Source organism: Lepidochelys kempii, chromosome 20 (genome assembly GCF_965140285.1).
Source record: "Lepidochelys kempii isolate rLepKem1 chromosome 20, rLepKem1.hap1, whole genome shotgun sequence".
Lineage (NCBI taxonomy): Eukaryota > Metazoa > Chordata > Testudines > Cheloniidae > Lepidochelys > Lepidochelys kempii.
Window position 1 is genome coordinate 26,933,149 of NC_136399.1, and position 15,575 is coordinate 26,948,723.

At 73.2% G+C, this 15,575-nt stretch overlaps 2 protein-coding genes across 3 annotated transcripts; one reads left to right on the forward strand and one right to left on the reverse strand.

Moving 5' to 3' along the window:
- The first annotated feature begins 401 nt into the window (after nt 1-401).
- On the forward strand, nt 402-5,762 carry ANGPTL6 (angiopoietin like 6). Its single transcript, XM_073318821.2, has 6 exons — nt 402-635; nt 2,838-3,466; nt 3,585-3,720; nt 4,393-4,586; nt 5,038-5,314; nt 5,530-5,762. Exons 1-6 carry the CDS (start codon nt 509-511, stop codon nt 5,757-5,759), a joined length of 1,593 nt encoding a protein of 530 aa, XP_073174922.2. The 5' UTR covers nt 402-508; the 3' UTR covers nt 5,760-5,762.
- Nucleotides 5,763-8,051: 2,289 nt separating this feature from the next.
- On the reverse strand, nt 8,052-13,858 carry SHFL (shiftless antiviral inhibitor of ribosomal frameshifting). Of its 2 annotated transcripts, XM_078849616.1 has the most exons (9): nt 13,762-13,858; nt 11,740-11,881; nt 11,537-11,586; nt 11,196-11,240; nt 10,942-10,980; nt 10,080-10,235; nt 9,907-10,010; nt 9,627-9,775; nt 8,052-8,963 (listed from the first exon to the last, which is right to left on the reverse strand). In XM_078849616.1, the coding sequence occupies exons 1-9, from the start codon at nt 13,780-13,782 to the stop codon at nt 8,758-8,760; spliced, it is 912 nt and encodes a 303-aa protein (XP_078705742.1). In that variant the 5' UTR covers nt 13,783-13,858; the 3' UTR covers nt 8,052-8,757. The 2 variants fall into 2 exon arrangements, with proteins under 2 accessions (XP_078705742.1, XP_073174836.1); XM_073318735.2 differs by having other exon boundaries at nt 9,907-10,235.
- Nucleotides 13,859-15,575: the final 1,717 nt, after the last annotated feature.

Genomic DNA, 15,575 nt, shown 5'->3' on the forward strand with positions numbered 1-15,575 from the left:
ACGCGCTATCTCAGAGTGGGGAACACGCTGGGTCGGGAGGACTGCTTGGGAGACTTTGGGGGAGTTTGTCCCAGCTCCTAGCTGCTGGGAGGGGCGTGGGGAGCAACAGCCCAGGGGGTGCCTGGCAGGATGGGGGGCGGGTGGGGTGAGCAGGCACAGAGTGGAGGAATGAGCAGGATGTAAATATTTACAGCTGGGCTCGGAGCGCTGCCCTCAGACCTGATTGCGGGGCCGGGGGTCAGGAAAGGCATTCCCATGCCCTGCTCCTGCTTAGCATCACGGGCCTTCTGCTGGGAGAGCCCTGCCCACACGGACGGCCTGGGCATGGGCTCTGGGCAGGCAGAGGGGCTGGGAGCCAGGACTCCTGGGGTCTATCCCAGTTCTGGGATGGGAGTGGGGGGCTAGTGGTTAGAGCTGGGGGCTGGGAGCCAGGACTCCTGGGTTCTGTTACTGGGTTGGGGACAGGAGTGGGGTTTAGGTGGTTGCTAACTGGGCTCTTCCACATCTAATGCGTCTGCTCCTACTTTGTCCCTTGCCCGGTGTGCGGGTCGGCGGTGGCCACCTCCTGCCCGCCCCAGCACTGACCGCACCGGAGCACCCTCTGCGGCCAAGGGAGATGCGCCAGGAGGTAACTGGTAAGTGGAGGCAGCCAAGCGGTGACCCCAGGGGCCAGGCCTGCCCCTCTAAGAGGGGACCTGCAAACCCAGGGGGGCAGCTGCACATGGCAGCCTCCCTGCCCACAGGGGCTGCAGCAAGCAGGGGGCTTGTGGGGGGCCATAGGACTGGGCCCTAGGAGCTCTGGGTTCAATTCCTGGCTCTGCCACTGAGTCCCTGTGTGCCCGGTGGCAGGTGCCTGCATCTCTCTGGGGCTGACACTCTGATGGGCAGCGCCTCGGGGCTCCACGAAGCGCCCCGCTCTCCTCTGGGACACTCGTAGCCCCATGGGGGTTCCCGAGCCTCTGGCCGGGGGGGTGCCCCCCGGTGACGGGCACTGCCATCGCCCATCCTCTGCTGTTTGGCCGTGCCCAGGGCCGCATTACCCTGCTGGAAGTGCCCTGCTCGTAGCCAGGCTGTCCAGCTGCCTGTGGGGCAAGAGGTCAGCCTCGGCAATCCCGACCCACGGGGGGCCTCAGTACCCCCCACCCCCGAGAGCTGCCAGGCTCTCAGCAGGGACCCTGGGGGGCTCTGGGACGGGTGGGTGTAGGCCAGGGTACCAACGCTGTGGGGTGCTGCAGGACTGTCCCCCCATCAGGTCTGTAGGGCCCTGATCTCAGCAGGGGTCTGGGCAGCATCCGGCACTTGGGGTGACCCTGGTGCCCACCTGCCGGCTTCACCCCCCAGCCTGTGAGCCGTACGTGCAGCGGGGACATTTCCTCCCTCCGCTCTGCCCGGGACAGCCACGCTGCTGGGCTCCGCTCCGCACCGGCCTGGCCGCGGGAGGCAGCCTGCCTCGCTCAGACCCAGGCACCGGGGTGCCCCGAGCCGCCCTGCTCTGGAGAGGGGCCAGCTAAGGGGGCTCTGGTGGGGGCAGGCGGGTGGAGCTTTGCGGTGCCGAGGGCCCGATTCCGCGCCCCCGGCATGTGGCTCCGCGGGGCTGGCTCGCGCTGTGTCCATGCGATAAACAGCCCTGGGAAAAGCCTTCGCTGGCAGCTGGAATAGTCACCTGATGCGCTGGGGGTTTGGCACCAGGGCCGGTCCCCTCCTTCCCGGCACTGGCTCTGCATGTGTGGGGCGGGGGGGCGAACGGCCCAGCTCCTGCCGCGTCTGCATGCCAGGGAGCGGCTGGAGAAGGGTTTCTGTGCTGGGGGACGCGGGGTTGGGTATTAAGACTGCTGGGTCCTGTCCCTAGCTCTGCCAGAGGAGTGGGGGCTAGTAGTTAGAGCTGGGGGGACGGGCTGGGAGCCAGGACGCTATCCCCACCTTCACCCGATTTGTGCAACTTGGGAGCAAAGCCTGTCCTCATTCTGTGCCTCAGTTTCCCCACTGGCAAATGGGGCTCGCACTGGTGCTGTGTGCGGGGGGGGGGCAGGGCTCAGTTCTCTGCGGTGCTTGGAGCTCTTTGCACAGCCACGCCACTGATGGGCAGAGCCCGGCCCTCGTTGCAGCCAGGCTCTGTGCCCAGATCTAGCCAGGGAATGCCCCTTGTCCCATGGGGGGCTGGGGATGGAGCTGGGTCAGCTTCTCCCCCCCCAGGAATCCAGGCATCCTCCACATTCCCCCCAGTGGGTGGGGCTCCGCTGCCCCGGGGGCAGCGTGGGAACGGGGTCAGGGGCCAGCCTTGTCTAGAGGCAGGGATAAGCCCAGCACAGGCCTGAGATGGGGCGGGTGGGGAGCAGCTGCCCAGGGGCCGCCAGAGAGCTGGTATCCAGGGACCCCCCTACCCCGCCAGGGAACTAACAGAGCCTGGGGCGGGAGTGGAGCAGGCTGCCTGGCCCCACTGAGGGGTGCTGGGGGGGTGAGGGGCAGCCGTCTCCAACAGAGATTACTTCACCAGGAAGCATTGGGGGTTAGAGTAGGGGGCTGGGAGCCAGGACTCCTGGGTTCTCCCCCAGCTCTGGGAGCTGAGTGGGGTCTGGTGGTGAGAGCAAGGGGGTGTGTCCTGTCCCCACACAAGGGGGTTCGGTTAAGGTAGGGACCCTGTTCTATTAATTCTAGACCAGCAGCACCCAGCGGTGCTCCCCCGCCGCGCAGGCAGCCCCGGGGTGGGTGAGGAAACTGAGTCAAGCAGAGGGGAAGGGACTTGCCCAAGGTCAGCCGGCAGGGCACAGGTGGGAACCGCTCCCTGTACCCCGGCTCCCAGCACGGAGCCCCCCTCTCAGCTCCGCTCTCCCCCCTAGAGCCCGGCGCCGTGGCCCCCTGGCCCGTGGCCCTGCTGCTCCTGAGCCTGGTGGGGCTGGCGCACTTGGAGAGCCGTGCGGAGGAGCCGGGGCGGAGCCGGGGGGGGCGGGCGGCCGAGCCCCCGCCCGGGGCCGAGTGCACCTACACCTTCGTCGTGCCGCGGCAGCAGTTCACGGGGGCCGTGTGCTGGAGCAGCGGGCGGGCGGCCCCCGCGCCGCCGGGGCCCGATGGCGGCGAGACGCGGGCGGAGCTGGGCCGGCAGCGGGCAGAGCTGGGCCGGCTGCGGGCGGAGCTGGGCCGGCTGCGGGGGCTGGCGGCGGTGGACGGCGCCCTGGTGAGCGAGGCGAAGGCCCTGCGGAAGGAGAGCCGCGCCCTGAACGCCCGCGTGGGCCAGCTCTACGCCCAGCTGCTGCACGAGATCCTGCAGCGGCGCCAGGGGCCCGGGCTGCAGGCCCAGCTCGAGGGGCGCGTGGCCAACGCCTCGGCCCAGGCCCTGCGGCTGGCCGCCGGCTACCGCCAGCTGGAGCTGCGCTACCAGGCGCTGGCCGCCCTCGTCAACAGCCAGAGCGCCCTCATCGCGCGGCTGGAGCGGCGGTGCCCGGGGGGCGCCGGGCCAGCCCCCCCGCAGGTAACGCCAGGGCAGGGGGGCAACGGGGCAGGGCGGGGGGTGCCCCACGCTGGGCAGTGGGGGGGTGGCGGTGCCTGGGGGGGTGCCCGGCTCAGGGCCCCGTCTCGTCTCCTCGCAGCCCCCCCTGGTGCCGGTGGTGCCCCTCCGCCCGTCCGGCGTCGCCAACGAGAGCCGGGCGCATTTCGACGCTGCCGCCGAGCTGCAGATGGACCAGACGGAGCCAGCGCCCCCCACGCTGCCCCCCAGGGCCCCGGGTGAGTCGGGCGGCCGGAGCCACGGGGGGAGGGGAGGGACACCCAGATTGCAGCCCCCCCCGAGCCTGTTCCCTGCTGTGGTCACGGTGCTGGCAGCAGCGTCTGCAGCCCGAGCCAGGCGGGGGGAAGGGGGGCCTGGCCCACGGCCTCCCCCTCCATGCCTGGGACATGCCACCGCCCCCCACCGACTTTGGCTGAACATCCATGGGTCGGGGGAGTGGGGCCAGGTTTCGCCGCAGGCTTTACAGGCTGACAGGGCCATAAAATAAAGTTCACGCTCACCCCTAACCCACCACCTCACCCCCCCCTCCAGCCTGGGGTGCCCTCCCCACCCAGGGCCTCCCACCCCCTACCTCTCCCCCTCCCCAATGCACCACCTTGCCCCCCTCAGCCTCCTGGCAGGGGTCTCTCCCCCCCCCCCACAGATGGGTTAGGAGGTTCACGACCGGGAGGGGGGAAAACCACCCATTCCGCTCGCCTCTCCCCCCATCCCAGCCCCAGGGACCAAAGGGCATCTCTGGCTGGGGGTGGCCAGCAGCAAAGGGGGCAGGAAAGGGGGAGCCCAGAGGGGGCGGGGAGCCCAGACATCCCCACCCAGGGTGGGTATGGTGGGCAGGGGCGGCCTGCCTGGCCCGGCCCCCCTGTCCCTCTGACGCGGCTCCCGGGGCGCAGGGCCCTGGCGCGACTGCCTGGAGGCGCGGCACAGCGGGCACCGGGCCAGCGGGGTCTATGTGGTGCAGCCGGCGGGCGCAGGACAGTCCCTGCAGGTCTGGTGCGAGCAGGAGCTCGAGGGCGGGGGCTGGACCGTGATCCAACGGCGCCAGGACGGCTCCGTCAGCTTCTTCACCACCTGGCACCACTACAAGGTATGGGGGGGCCGCCGGGGGGCACAAGGCATGGGGGGCCGCCCTGGGTAGCCTGGGGTTCCACCCCCCAGGGGTGGGGCGGGGGCTCCAAGGCCGTGGGGGCGCCAGGTCCCCGTTAGGCCTGGGGGTGGGGTGCAGCTTAGAACCAGGGGAGGGGGTCAGACCCCACGAAGGGGATGATGCAACGATGGGGCTGGTGGTGAGGGGGGGGGGGGCCTGGGCTCCAAACGGCCCCACGGGACCCCACAGCAGGGGGCTGAGGGCTGAACTGGCCATGGAGCCCAGGGGGGTGGGGGAAGGGGATTTGAGGGAGGGTCCCCACTCACCTTCCTGGGGCCAGAGACTGTCCCCCTTCCCTAGGAGCCCCTGGACATTACCCACCCCCCACTCACCTCCCAGGGCCCCCCAGCCCTGTCTCTTCCGTCACTCCCCCTGCACCCCCCACCCCCAGCACGGCTTCGGGACGCTGGACGGCGAGCACTGGCTGGGGCTGGAGAACACCCGCCAGGTGACGGGGCAGGGCCCGGGGCCCTACGCGCTGCGGGTGCTGCTGGAGGACTGGGCGGGGCGCCAGGCGTACGCCCACTACGCCCGCTTCGCCCTGGAGCCCGAGAGCGACTCCTACCGGCTGCGGCTGGGCCGGTACCGGGGCAGCGCCGGGGACTCGCTGGCCTGGCACGACGGCCGCCCCTTCAGCACCCTGGACCGGGACCACGACGCCTACAGCGGTGAGGGGGCTGCAGGGGGCGGGGGGCACCAGGGACCACAACTGGGTAAGCAGCGGGCAGGTTCTGCCCCGTTCCCTCTTACCCACCACGGCTCCAGAGAAAGGGGGCTGGTGGGGGGGCTGGCTGACTCCCGGGCCTAGGGGGCCATGGGGCTTGGCGTCGCCCCGGCCCCCACGGGACCCTCCCGGCCCTGACACCGTCTCCCCTCCCCGCAGGGAGCTGTGCCCAGCACCAGAGGGGCGGCTGGTGGTACAATGCCTGCGCCCACGCCAACCTCAACGGGGTGTGGTACCAGGGCGGGCCCTACCGCAGCCGCTACCAGGACGGCGTCTACTGGGCCGAGTTCCACGGCAGCGCCTACTCCCTGCGCAAGGTGGTGATGATGGTCCGGCCCGCGCCGCCCGCCCCCGACGCCCAGCAGCCGCCCGCCCCCGACGCCGCCTGAACCCCCGGAGCCGCCCAGCAGCCGCCCACCCCCGACGCCCCGCAGCCGCCCGCCCCCGACGCCCCGCAGCCGCCCGCCCCCGACGCCCCGCAGCCGCCTGCCCCCGACGCCACCTGAACCCCCGGAGCCGCCCGCCCCCGACGCCGCCTGAACCCCCGGAGCCGCCCGTCCCCGACGCCCAGCAGCCGCCCGCCCCCGACGCCGCCTGAACCCCCGGAGCCGCCCGCCCCCGACGCCCAGCAGCCGCCCGCCCCCGACGCCGCCTGAACCCCCGCAGCCGCCCGCCCCCGACGCCCCGGAGCCGCCCGCCCCCGACGCCCCGACGCCGCCCGCCCCCGACGCCGCCAGAACCCCCACAGCCGCCCGCCCCCGACGCCCCGGAGCCGCCCGCCCCCGACGCCCCAGAGCCGCCCGCCCCCGACGCCGCCTGAACCCCCGCAGCCGCCCACCGACACCGCCTGAACCCCCACAGCCGCCCGCCCCCGCGCCGCCCGCCGCCGATGCCGCCTGAACCCCCGCAGCCGCCCGCCCCCGACGCCCAGCAGCCGCCCGCCCCCGACGCCGCCTGAACCCCCGGAGCCGCCCAGCAGCCGCCCGCCCCCGACGCCCAGCAGCCGCCCGCCCCCGACGCCCCGCAGCCGCCCGCCCCCGACGCCCCGCAGCCGCCCGCCCCCGACGCCCAGCAGCCGCCCGCCCCCGACGCCCCGCAGCCGCCCGCCCCCGACGCCACCTGAACCCCCGGAGCCGCCCGCCCCCGACGCCGCCTGAACCCCCGGAGCCGCCCGTCCCCGACGCCCAGCAGCCGCCCGCCCCCGACGCCGCCTGAACCCCCGGAGCCGCCCGCCCCCGACGCCCAGCAGCCGCCCGCCCCCGACGCCGCCTGAACCCCCGCAGCCGCCCGCCCCCGACGCCCCGGAGCCGCCCGCCCCCGACGCCCCGACGCCGCCCGCCCCCGACGCCGCCCGCCCCCGACGCCGCCAGAACCCCCACAGCCGCCCGCCCCCGACGCCCCGGAGCCGCCCGCCCCCGACGCCCCGGAGCCGCCCGCCCCCGACGCCCCGGAGCCGCCCGCCCCCGACGCCGCCTGAACCCCCGCAGCCGCCCACCGACACCGCCTGAACCCCCACAGCCGCCCGCCCCCGCCGCCCCGGAGCTGCCCGCCGCCGATGCCGCCTGAACCCCCGCAGCCGCCCGCCCCCGACGCCCCGGAGCCGCCCGCCCCCGCCGCCGCCTGAACCCCCGCAGCCGCCCGCCCCCGACGCCCCGGAGCCGCCCGCCCCCGATGCCGCCTGAACCCCCGGAGCTGCCCGAAGCCCCGCCGCCTGCAGCCGCCCGCCCCCGCCGCCGCCTGAACCCCCGCAGCCGCCCGCCCCCGACGCCCCGGAGCTGCTCGCCGCCGACGCCGCCTGAACCCCCGGAGCCGCCCGCCCCCGACGCCCCGGAGCCGCCCGCCCCCGACGCCGCCTGAACCCCCGGAGCCGCCCGAACCCCCGACGCCTGCAGCCGCCCGCCCCCGACGCCGCCTGAACCCCCGGAGCCGCCCGAACCCCCGACGCCTGCAGCCGCCCGCCCCCGACGCCGCCTGAACCCCCGGAGCCGCCCGAACCCCCGACGCCTGCAGCCGCCCGCCCCCGACGCCGCCTGAACCCCCGGAGCCGCCCGAACCCCCGACGCCTGCAGCCGCCCGCCCCCGACGCCGCCTGAACCCCCGGAGCCGCCCGAACCCCCGACGCCTGCAGCCGCCCGCCCCCGACGCCGCCTGAACCCCCGGAGCCGCCCGAACCCCCGACGCCTGCAGCCGCCCGCCCCCGACGCCGCCTGAACCCCCGGAGCCGCCCGAACCCCCGACGCCTGCAGCCGCCCGCCCCCGACGCCGCCTGAACCCCCGGAGCCGCCCGAACCCCCGACGCCTGCAGCCGCCCGCCCCCGACGCCGCCTGAACCCCCGGAGCCGCCCGAACCCCCGACGCCTGCAGCCGCCCGCCCCCGACGCCGCCTGAACCCCCGGAGCCGCCTGCCCCCGACGCCTGCAGCCGCCCGCCCCCGACGCCGCCTGAACCCCCGGAGCCGCCCGAACCTCCGACGCCTGCAGCCGCCCGCCCCCGACGCCGCCTGAACCCCCGGAGCCGCCCGAACCCCCGACGCCTGCAGCCGCCCGCCCCCGACGCCGCCTGAACCCCCGGAGCTGCCCGAACCTCCGACGCCTGCAGCCGCCCGCCCCCGACGCCGCCTGAACCCCCGGAGCCACCTGCCCCGGAGCCGCCCGAACCCCCGACGCCCCGGAGTCGCCAGCTGTGACAAACCTTCTTTATTCTGAATCAATTTAAAAAACGGTGGCTGCTAAGAAACTGTAACCACGGTGATGGGCGTCTCCCAGCAACCCCCAGGCCCAGGGTGGCAGGAGGGGATGGGCACTTCGGGGTTAAAGCTTGGGACTTGCCCCCGGTGCAGACAGACACAGGACAGACGGGCCGGCCCAGCTGAGCCTGCCACGGAAAGGGGCGAGGGCAGCAGCTCTGGCAGGGCCATGGGGAGAATAGCCCCCCATGCCCGCCCTGGTTTGGTCCCAGGGGCAGCCGGCCCTGCCCCGTCCAGCCGCTCGGCTTTGGTCAATGCTGCAAGCCCAGGGCCTGAGCCAGCAAAGAGAGAGAAACAAAAGAGCCGGAATTCAGCCTGAAATCCAGGCGCTGACTCCATCCCCACAGCCCCCCCGGATCGGGGAGGGGACCCCGGGGCCCTCCAGACCCTGGTTCTGTAAGAGTTACGTGGAATAATTAAGGGGGACGCAAAGATCCAGTGCCAGGCCCAGCAACCGCAGGGCCCCAGCAACACCAGGCTGGCTTGCGGCTTCCACCAGGGCTGGGCAGAGACGGGCCCCAGCCCTGCCCCAGAGAGGACCCCCACCTGCTCCGAGGAGCGGGGTCGGCCTGGCCAGGCGAGAAAAGCCGAGAGAAGGATAAAGTGCAAACAGAGCCCTGGGCGCAGGGGCCCCAGGGGCGCTAGTCCCCGGAGCCCTCGCTCTCCTCCGCCAGGTCGTCGAGGAGGAGCTCGTCCAGGTCGCAGTGGGCCAGGCTGCCCTGGCTCAGGCAGGTGGCCACGGTGGAGCCGGTGCTCTGGTGCTCCAGGCTGGCGAACAGCACCTTGGGCAGCCTGTTCTTGGAGCGGCTGCGGGGGTGGACGCAGTGGGTGCCGGGCACATGGGGCTCTGTGGGGGGGGAGGGAGCAGTGTCAAATGGGGCAGTAGCCGGGGCTTGCAGGGCGCTGCTCCCAAGTTACCAAGGGGAAACTGAGGCACAGAGCAAGGAAGGGACTTGAGTCGGTGGCAAAGCCAGGGATGGTGGGACGCAGCAGGGAGGGGGGAGTGTTGACCTGGAATGTGGCAGGGGAGTTTCCCTGGGAGACCTGAGAGCCTGTAACCTGAGCCGGGAGGGAGAGGGGGAGGTGACACCTCTGCCCAGGAATGTGGACAGAGGCTGCAGGAGGGAGCATGCTGGGGGGGGGGGGGGGGTTAGTTTCGGTTCGGGGCTGGGTGGAGGAACGCAGGGAACCCCAGGGCTGGGGTCTAAGCTCCCTGCTCCCCCAGAGGACTTGACTGAGGGGTCCTGGTTGTACCCACAAGCTCTGTTTGGGACTGTTCCTGTTGTCCAATAAACCTTCCGTTTTCCTGGCTGGCTGAGAGTCTCAGTGAATCCCAGGAAGAGGGGTGCAGGGCCCGGACTCCCCCCGACTCCGTGACAGATGGAAACCACGTGTCCGAACTCCCAGCTCCCCCCTGCTCTGACCCACCAGACCCCACTGCCCTCCCCGAGCTGGGGATAGAACCCAGGAGTCCTGGCTCCCAGCCCCCCCTCCCCAAGCAGCCCCTCACCTCGGCGGTTGTAGCAGTCCTCAGCGTAGCAGGAGTGGGGGTTACGGCTCCGGGACCCGGCGACCTGGCGCGGCGAGAGGATGCGGCTGGGCAGCACGCGGGTGCCGCAGATGAAGCAGGGAGAGGCCATGCCCATCTGTGCTGAGCCCCTGGCAGGAGGAGAGAGGGTGGCTGTGAGTCACGCTCCCCCCCGCCCCCCAGCCGCTGGCTGGAGCCTGCCTGTGCTCCCCCTCCCTCCCCCCCCATGGCAGGGGCAGGCCGTGGGGAGACCCCCCCTCACCTGAAGCTGCGGTTGCAGGCGGGGCAGAGGAACTCGGCCGTGCCCCACATCCTGTCGTAGGGCACCGGGTCATAGCGCTTCCCGCACAGCCGGCACCGGGACACCTGTGGGGGGCACCAGAGAGCGCGAGTGTCCTGGGCCACGGCCCCGCCCGCCCCCACCGGCGGACGCACCTGCTTTCTCTCGGGCACGCGGCGCCACCAGGCGCTGTCGCAGGGCTGGCAGGCGAACTGCCGCTCGGCCGAGGGGATGAGGTTGCGGCTGGCGTGCTCGAACATGCGGAGGTTCCGCTCCGTCAGGGGCAGCACCCGCAGCTGCTGGGCGATGGCCTGGGGGGGCGGCACGGGGGCCTGGGGCTCAGGTCACCTGCGTTCTCCTCCCTCCTCTGCTGCTGAGGTGCTGGGCGAGCACGTCCCGTCCCCCCTCGGGGCCTCCTTCCCCTTCCCCCGGCCTGTGTTTAGATGGGGAGTTGCCCGGGGCGGGCTCGCTTGGGGTCTGGGCAGCACCCGGCGCGACGGGGCCCTGGTCTTGGGGGGGGTCTGGGCAGCACCCGGCGCGACGGGGCCCTGGTCTCGGGTGGGGTCTGGGCGGCGCCCGGCGCGACGGGGCCCTGGTCTTGGCTGGGGTCTGGGCGGCGCCCGGCGCGACGGGGCCCTGGTCTTGGGGGGGGTCTGGGCAGCACCCGGCGCGACGGGGCCCTGGTCTCGGGTGGGGTCTGGGCGGCGCCCGGCGTGATGGGGCCCTGGTCTCGGGTGGGGTCTGGGCAGCGCCTGGCCCAACGGGGCCCTGGTCTCGGCTGGGGTCTGGGCAGCGCCCGGCGCGACGGGGCCCTGGTCTCGGGTGGGGTCTGGGCGGCGCCCGGCGCGACGGGGCCCTGGTCTTGGTTGGGGTCTGGGCGGCGCCCGGCGCGACGGGGCCTCATCTCAAGCTAGGGCCTCTATTTGCCACGGTAGTAACAGCGAAGGGAAAGATCTGCCAGGAGCAGGGAAGCAAAGTCTCCGTCCCTGTGGGTCCCATGGGCCCGGCCCCCCTCACCTCGATGTCCTTGTCGTTCTCACAGTCGAGGCTGGGTTTCTGCACCGGTGGGGGCGAGAGTGGGGAGAGAAGAAATAAAAGTCAAATGCAAATAACGAGGTGTGTGAGACCAGTGACCCCAGTGCCAAGACAGGGGTGCATCCCCCTCCCCTGCCGGGCACCTCCCCTCCAGCCAGGGACACGGACACATGCAGACACACGCACAGATCCACCGGCACACCTGTGCACACGCACAGAGGGATCGGCACACACACCTGTTTCTGTTGCTCCTCTTCTTGCTTCAGTTTCTCCACCACTTTCTAGATGGGAAGCGAGAGGAGCCTGGCATGAGGGGACGGCTCAGCGAGACCCGGGGCTCCCCACCGGCTGGATGACCCAGCCCAGCCCCGGGCCCCAGGCTGCACAGACGCCCCCCTGCTCTCCACCCGGCGAGCAGTGGGCCCCATGCAGCCTGGCTGGCCACCCCGTGAGACAGAGCCCAAGCAGTGTCCGGTCCAGTCTGCACCTCGGCCCAGGGTCTCCCAAATGCCGACCACAGCCCCCCCCTCCCCACGTCCCCCCTCCTACGGTGGGACGAGAATGGAGAGTGAACTACCTTCAGCACCGGGTCGTGCTCCAGAGTCCGGCGGTCCTCGGGGTCTGCGTCTAGGGCAGGACAGACCATGGTTACCCCCAGCCTGCCTCGCCCGGCTCCTCCGCCCCGGCCCGGCCCGGCCCGGCTCGGCTCGGCTCCTCCGCCCCCCCCCGAGCCTGCCTCGCCGGGCCCGGCTCATGCAGCCCTCGCTCCCCCGCACTCACCCCCCAGCTGCTCCCGGCGCAGCGCGGTGACCCCGCAGACCGTGGCGAGCTCGTTCCGGTAGCGGCGCATGAGCAGCGCGGCCTCCTCCACGGTCACCCGCCCGAAGAACTTCTCCCGCAGCCGCCGCACGCTCCTCTCCAGCTGCCAGACACGGGCCCTTACCGCGGACCCCCCTCACCGCGGCCGGCAGGGGCACGCCCCCCCCGGGCCCCCCACCGCGGCCGGCACGCCCCCCCCGGGCCCCCCTCACCGCGGCCGGCACGGCCCCCCCCCGGGCCCCCCTCACCGCGGCCGGCACGGCCCCCCCCCGGGCCCCCCTCACCGCGGCCGGCACGGCCCCCCCCCGGGCCCCCCACCGCGGCCGGCAGGAGCACGGCCCCCCCCGGACCCCCCACCGCGGCCGGCACGGCGCCCCCCCCCCGGGCCCCCCTCACCGCGGCCGGCACGGCGCCCCCCCCCGGGCCCCCCTCACCGCGGCCGGCACGGCGCCCCCCCCCGGGCCCCCCTCAGCGCGGCCGGCACGGCGCCCCCCCCCGGGCCCCCCTCAGCGCGGCCGGCACGGCGCCCCCCCCCGGGCCCCCCTCACCGCGGCCGGCACGCCCCCCCCCCGGGCCCCCCTCACCGCGGCCGGCACGGCCCCCCCCCCGGGCGCCCACCGCGGCCGGCACAGGCACGGCCCCCCCCCCCGGGCGCCCACCGCGGCCGGCACAGGCACGGCCCCCCCCCCGGGCCCCCCACCGCGGCCGGCAGGAGCACGGCCCCCCCCGGACCCCCCCCCGCGGCCGGCACGGCCCCCCCCCGGGCCCCCCTCACCGCGGCCGGCACGGCCCCCCCCGGGCCCCCCTCACCGCGGCCGGCACGGCCCCCCCCCGGGCGCCCACCGCGGCCGGCCCCAGGCCCTTTCCCTGCCAGGGCCTGGCCACCCATCTGCAGGTTTGTTCTCTCCACCCCGGGAGGCCTGGCAGTGCCACGCGGTGGCTTGTTTGGGGAGAGAGTCTGCCGGGGGGAGCGCGCCCCATTGGCTCAGCTCCCAGGCCTCTGCTCCCCAAGGGGGGCTCCATTTGCCGAGCACAAGGTGGGGTGGGCTGAGCTCATCTGCCGGCCTCTGCCCCCCGCCCACCTGGCCGGGAGGTGACTGCCCTCGGGGGCCTCCCCGCCTGGCTCGGGGCGCGGGGCCAGAGCAGACACCAGCAGCGAGCCCTTCTGGGGGGGTGGGCGGGGGGAGCTGAAACCACTTTGTCATCGCCCCCCAGTTCCTCTTTTCCTGCCAGATCCCTCCAGCTGGGCACTGCCTGGCTCATGTCTTCGCCCACCGCCCGCGAGCTTCTTCCGGCCAGCACAGGCCCCCTGCCCCCGGCAGACCCGCTGCGATCCAAAGCGCAGGGCCCGCTGGCTCTCTGCCCTGCTCCCTGCACGGGGCTGGCACCAGGCCGCAGGGTGAGGGGCACCAGAGCCCAGGGGAGCCGGCTCTGGCATGCCCAGCACCAGGGGGCCTCACGCAAACACCCCGCCGGGATGAGGCTCCTGCGTGCTTGGGTGTCCCAGAGGGGCCGGGCTCCCCCCGCCTGGTGCCATGCCAGGGGGCAGGCTGCCCTCCAGCCGGGGACCCCCCTCTAAAGATTCCCCTTGCCCCCGAAGCCCTGGGCTCTCCTGGCGCCCCCCACAGCCCCTGGCAGGGATCCTCCCCTGAGGCCCGCAGAAGCCCAGAGGCGTGAGCGGGCGAAGACCCCCAGCGGGCCCGGCAGCGCCGAGCCCCACACGGTCCCCGGGGCCTGCCGGGTCCGGGGTGCCCCGCAGCGGCTCGAGGCCCGGCAGAGGCTTCGGGGCCCGTGGGGCTGCGGGTCACACACCGCGGGGCGCCCCTGGGGGCCCCTTGGAGCGTGGGGCAGGTGGGGCAGCAAACCCTGCGCTCCATGGATCGGCCCCTGCCTCCCTAGCGCACCCCACACTGCCCCCCAGCGTGTGCCCCAGGCCCCCCGAGATGCACGCGCCCCCCCCGGCCCCTCGCTCGGCGCCAGTACCTCCTCCCCGCGGCGCCCCATGGTGCTGCCGGGCGGCTCCGCGGCGCGCAGCGACCGACCCGGCCGGGGCCTCCTGCGCCCGGACCCGCCCCCGCCCGGAGCCGCTTTCGCTTTCGATCGGCGCGGCCGGCGGGTGGGGGCAGCGCCCCGAAGCGCCCGGGGGCACCCGGGCTCCTCCCCCGTCCAGCGCCGGGCGCCCGGACCCCCACAGCGCCCGGGGGCACCCGGGCTCCTCCCCCCTCCAGCCCCGGGGGAGCGTCTCTCCTATTCCCTGCTGGGCTCTGCCCGGTGTCTGAGACCTGATGGGGGGTCGGGCTGCTTTGCGGTGGGAGGAAGGCCCCTGGAAACGCCTTTGGCCCCAGAGGGGGCTCGTCCCGACCCCCAGGAGGATCCCCAGCCCTTCCTCTGGGGTGCTGTTCCTGCCGGAGGCAGGGTACCAGGCTAGATGGGTCCTCGCCTGGCTGGTCCAAGGAGCCAAACCCCTGCCCCAGGCCTGATCCTTCCCCTTTGCCTTCTCAAAACAGGGTAGGTGTGAAAACGGGGGTGTAACACGCCTGCCTCAATCCTGGGGTGCCCCAGAGTAGCCTTCATCCCCCAGAGCAGGCCGGGCACCTGGCCGACCTCTCTGCAGTGCCAGCAGCTCCAACCCTCTTTGGAGGGAGCTGGGGCTCGATGGGGCAAGGGGCCGCCTGCGAGGACAGCAGGGAGGGGGAGTGTTGACCTGGGAATGTGGCAGGGGAGTTTCCCTGGGAGACCTGAGAGCCCGTATCCTGAGCCAGGCGGGGGAGGGGGAGGTGACACCTCTGCCCGGGAATGTGGACAGAGGCTGCAGGAGGGAGCCTGCTGGGTGGGGTTTTAGTTTCAGTTTGGGGCTGGGTGGAGGAACACAGGGAACCCCAGGGCTGGGGTCTAAGCTCCCTGCTCCCCAGAAGGACGTGACTGAGGGGTCCTGGTTGTACCCACAAGCTCTGTTGTGGACTGTGTTCCTGTTGTCCAATAAACCTTCCACTTTACTGGCTGGCTGAGAGTCTCAGGGAATCCCAGGAAGAGGGGTGCAGGCCCCGGACTCCCCCCCACTCTGTGACAACTGCCCGGCCTGCGAGTGGCCAGCAGGGAGATGTACGCTAAACGCCTTAAGAGCGACCTGGTGGAGCTGTGCAGGCAGAGGGGGCTGCGCATCGGGAGGTCCACCAAGGAACAGCTGATTGCCCAGTTGGAGGAGGGGGATCGCTTGGATGACCCGATCCCTGTCCCACAGGGAAGCTGCCCGGGGGACGCAGCGTGGGCCCTGGGGCCTGACCGGGCTGGGAGGGGTCAGACTGCTGCCGAGGACATCCCGAGACCCTTCCTACCTAGGCCTGGGGAAGGGGTTGCGGGAAGCCCGGCGAATACCAAGGGCACCCTGACCCTGGCAGCCAGCAGGGGATCCTCCCGGCGGAGCTCCCCATCCCTGGAGCGGAGGCGGCTGGAATGGGAGAGGGAGATGAAAATGAGGGAGCTGGAGGATCCTGAAAAGCAGCGTCAGCATGAGCAGGAGGAGAAGGAGAAGGAGAAACAACGCCAGCATGAGCAGGAGGAGGAGAAACAGAGACAGCATGAGCTGGAGCTGGCCAGGCTGAGGAGCAGTGGGGTCCCGGCTGCGGTGAATGAGGGGGGACCCAAGACTGCAAGGAGCTTTGATAAGTGCTTCCTGGCCCAGCGGAAGGAGGGGGAGGACATAGATTGTCTGCGAGATGCACAGGGTTGACCCTGCCGACAGGCTCCAGTTTCTCACCCCCTTACTGGACCCCAAAGCCGTGGAGGTGTACAGCCGA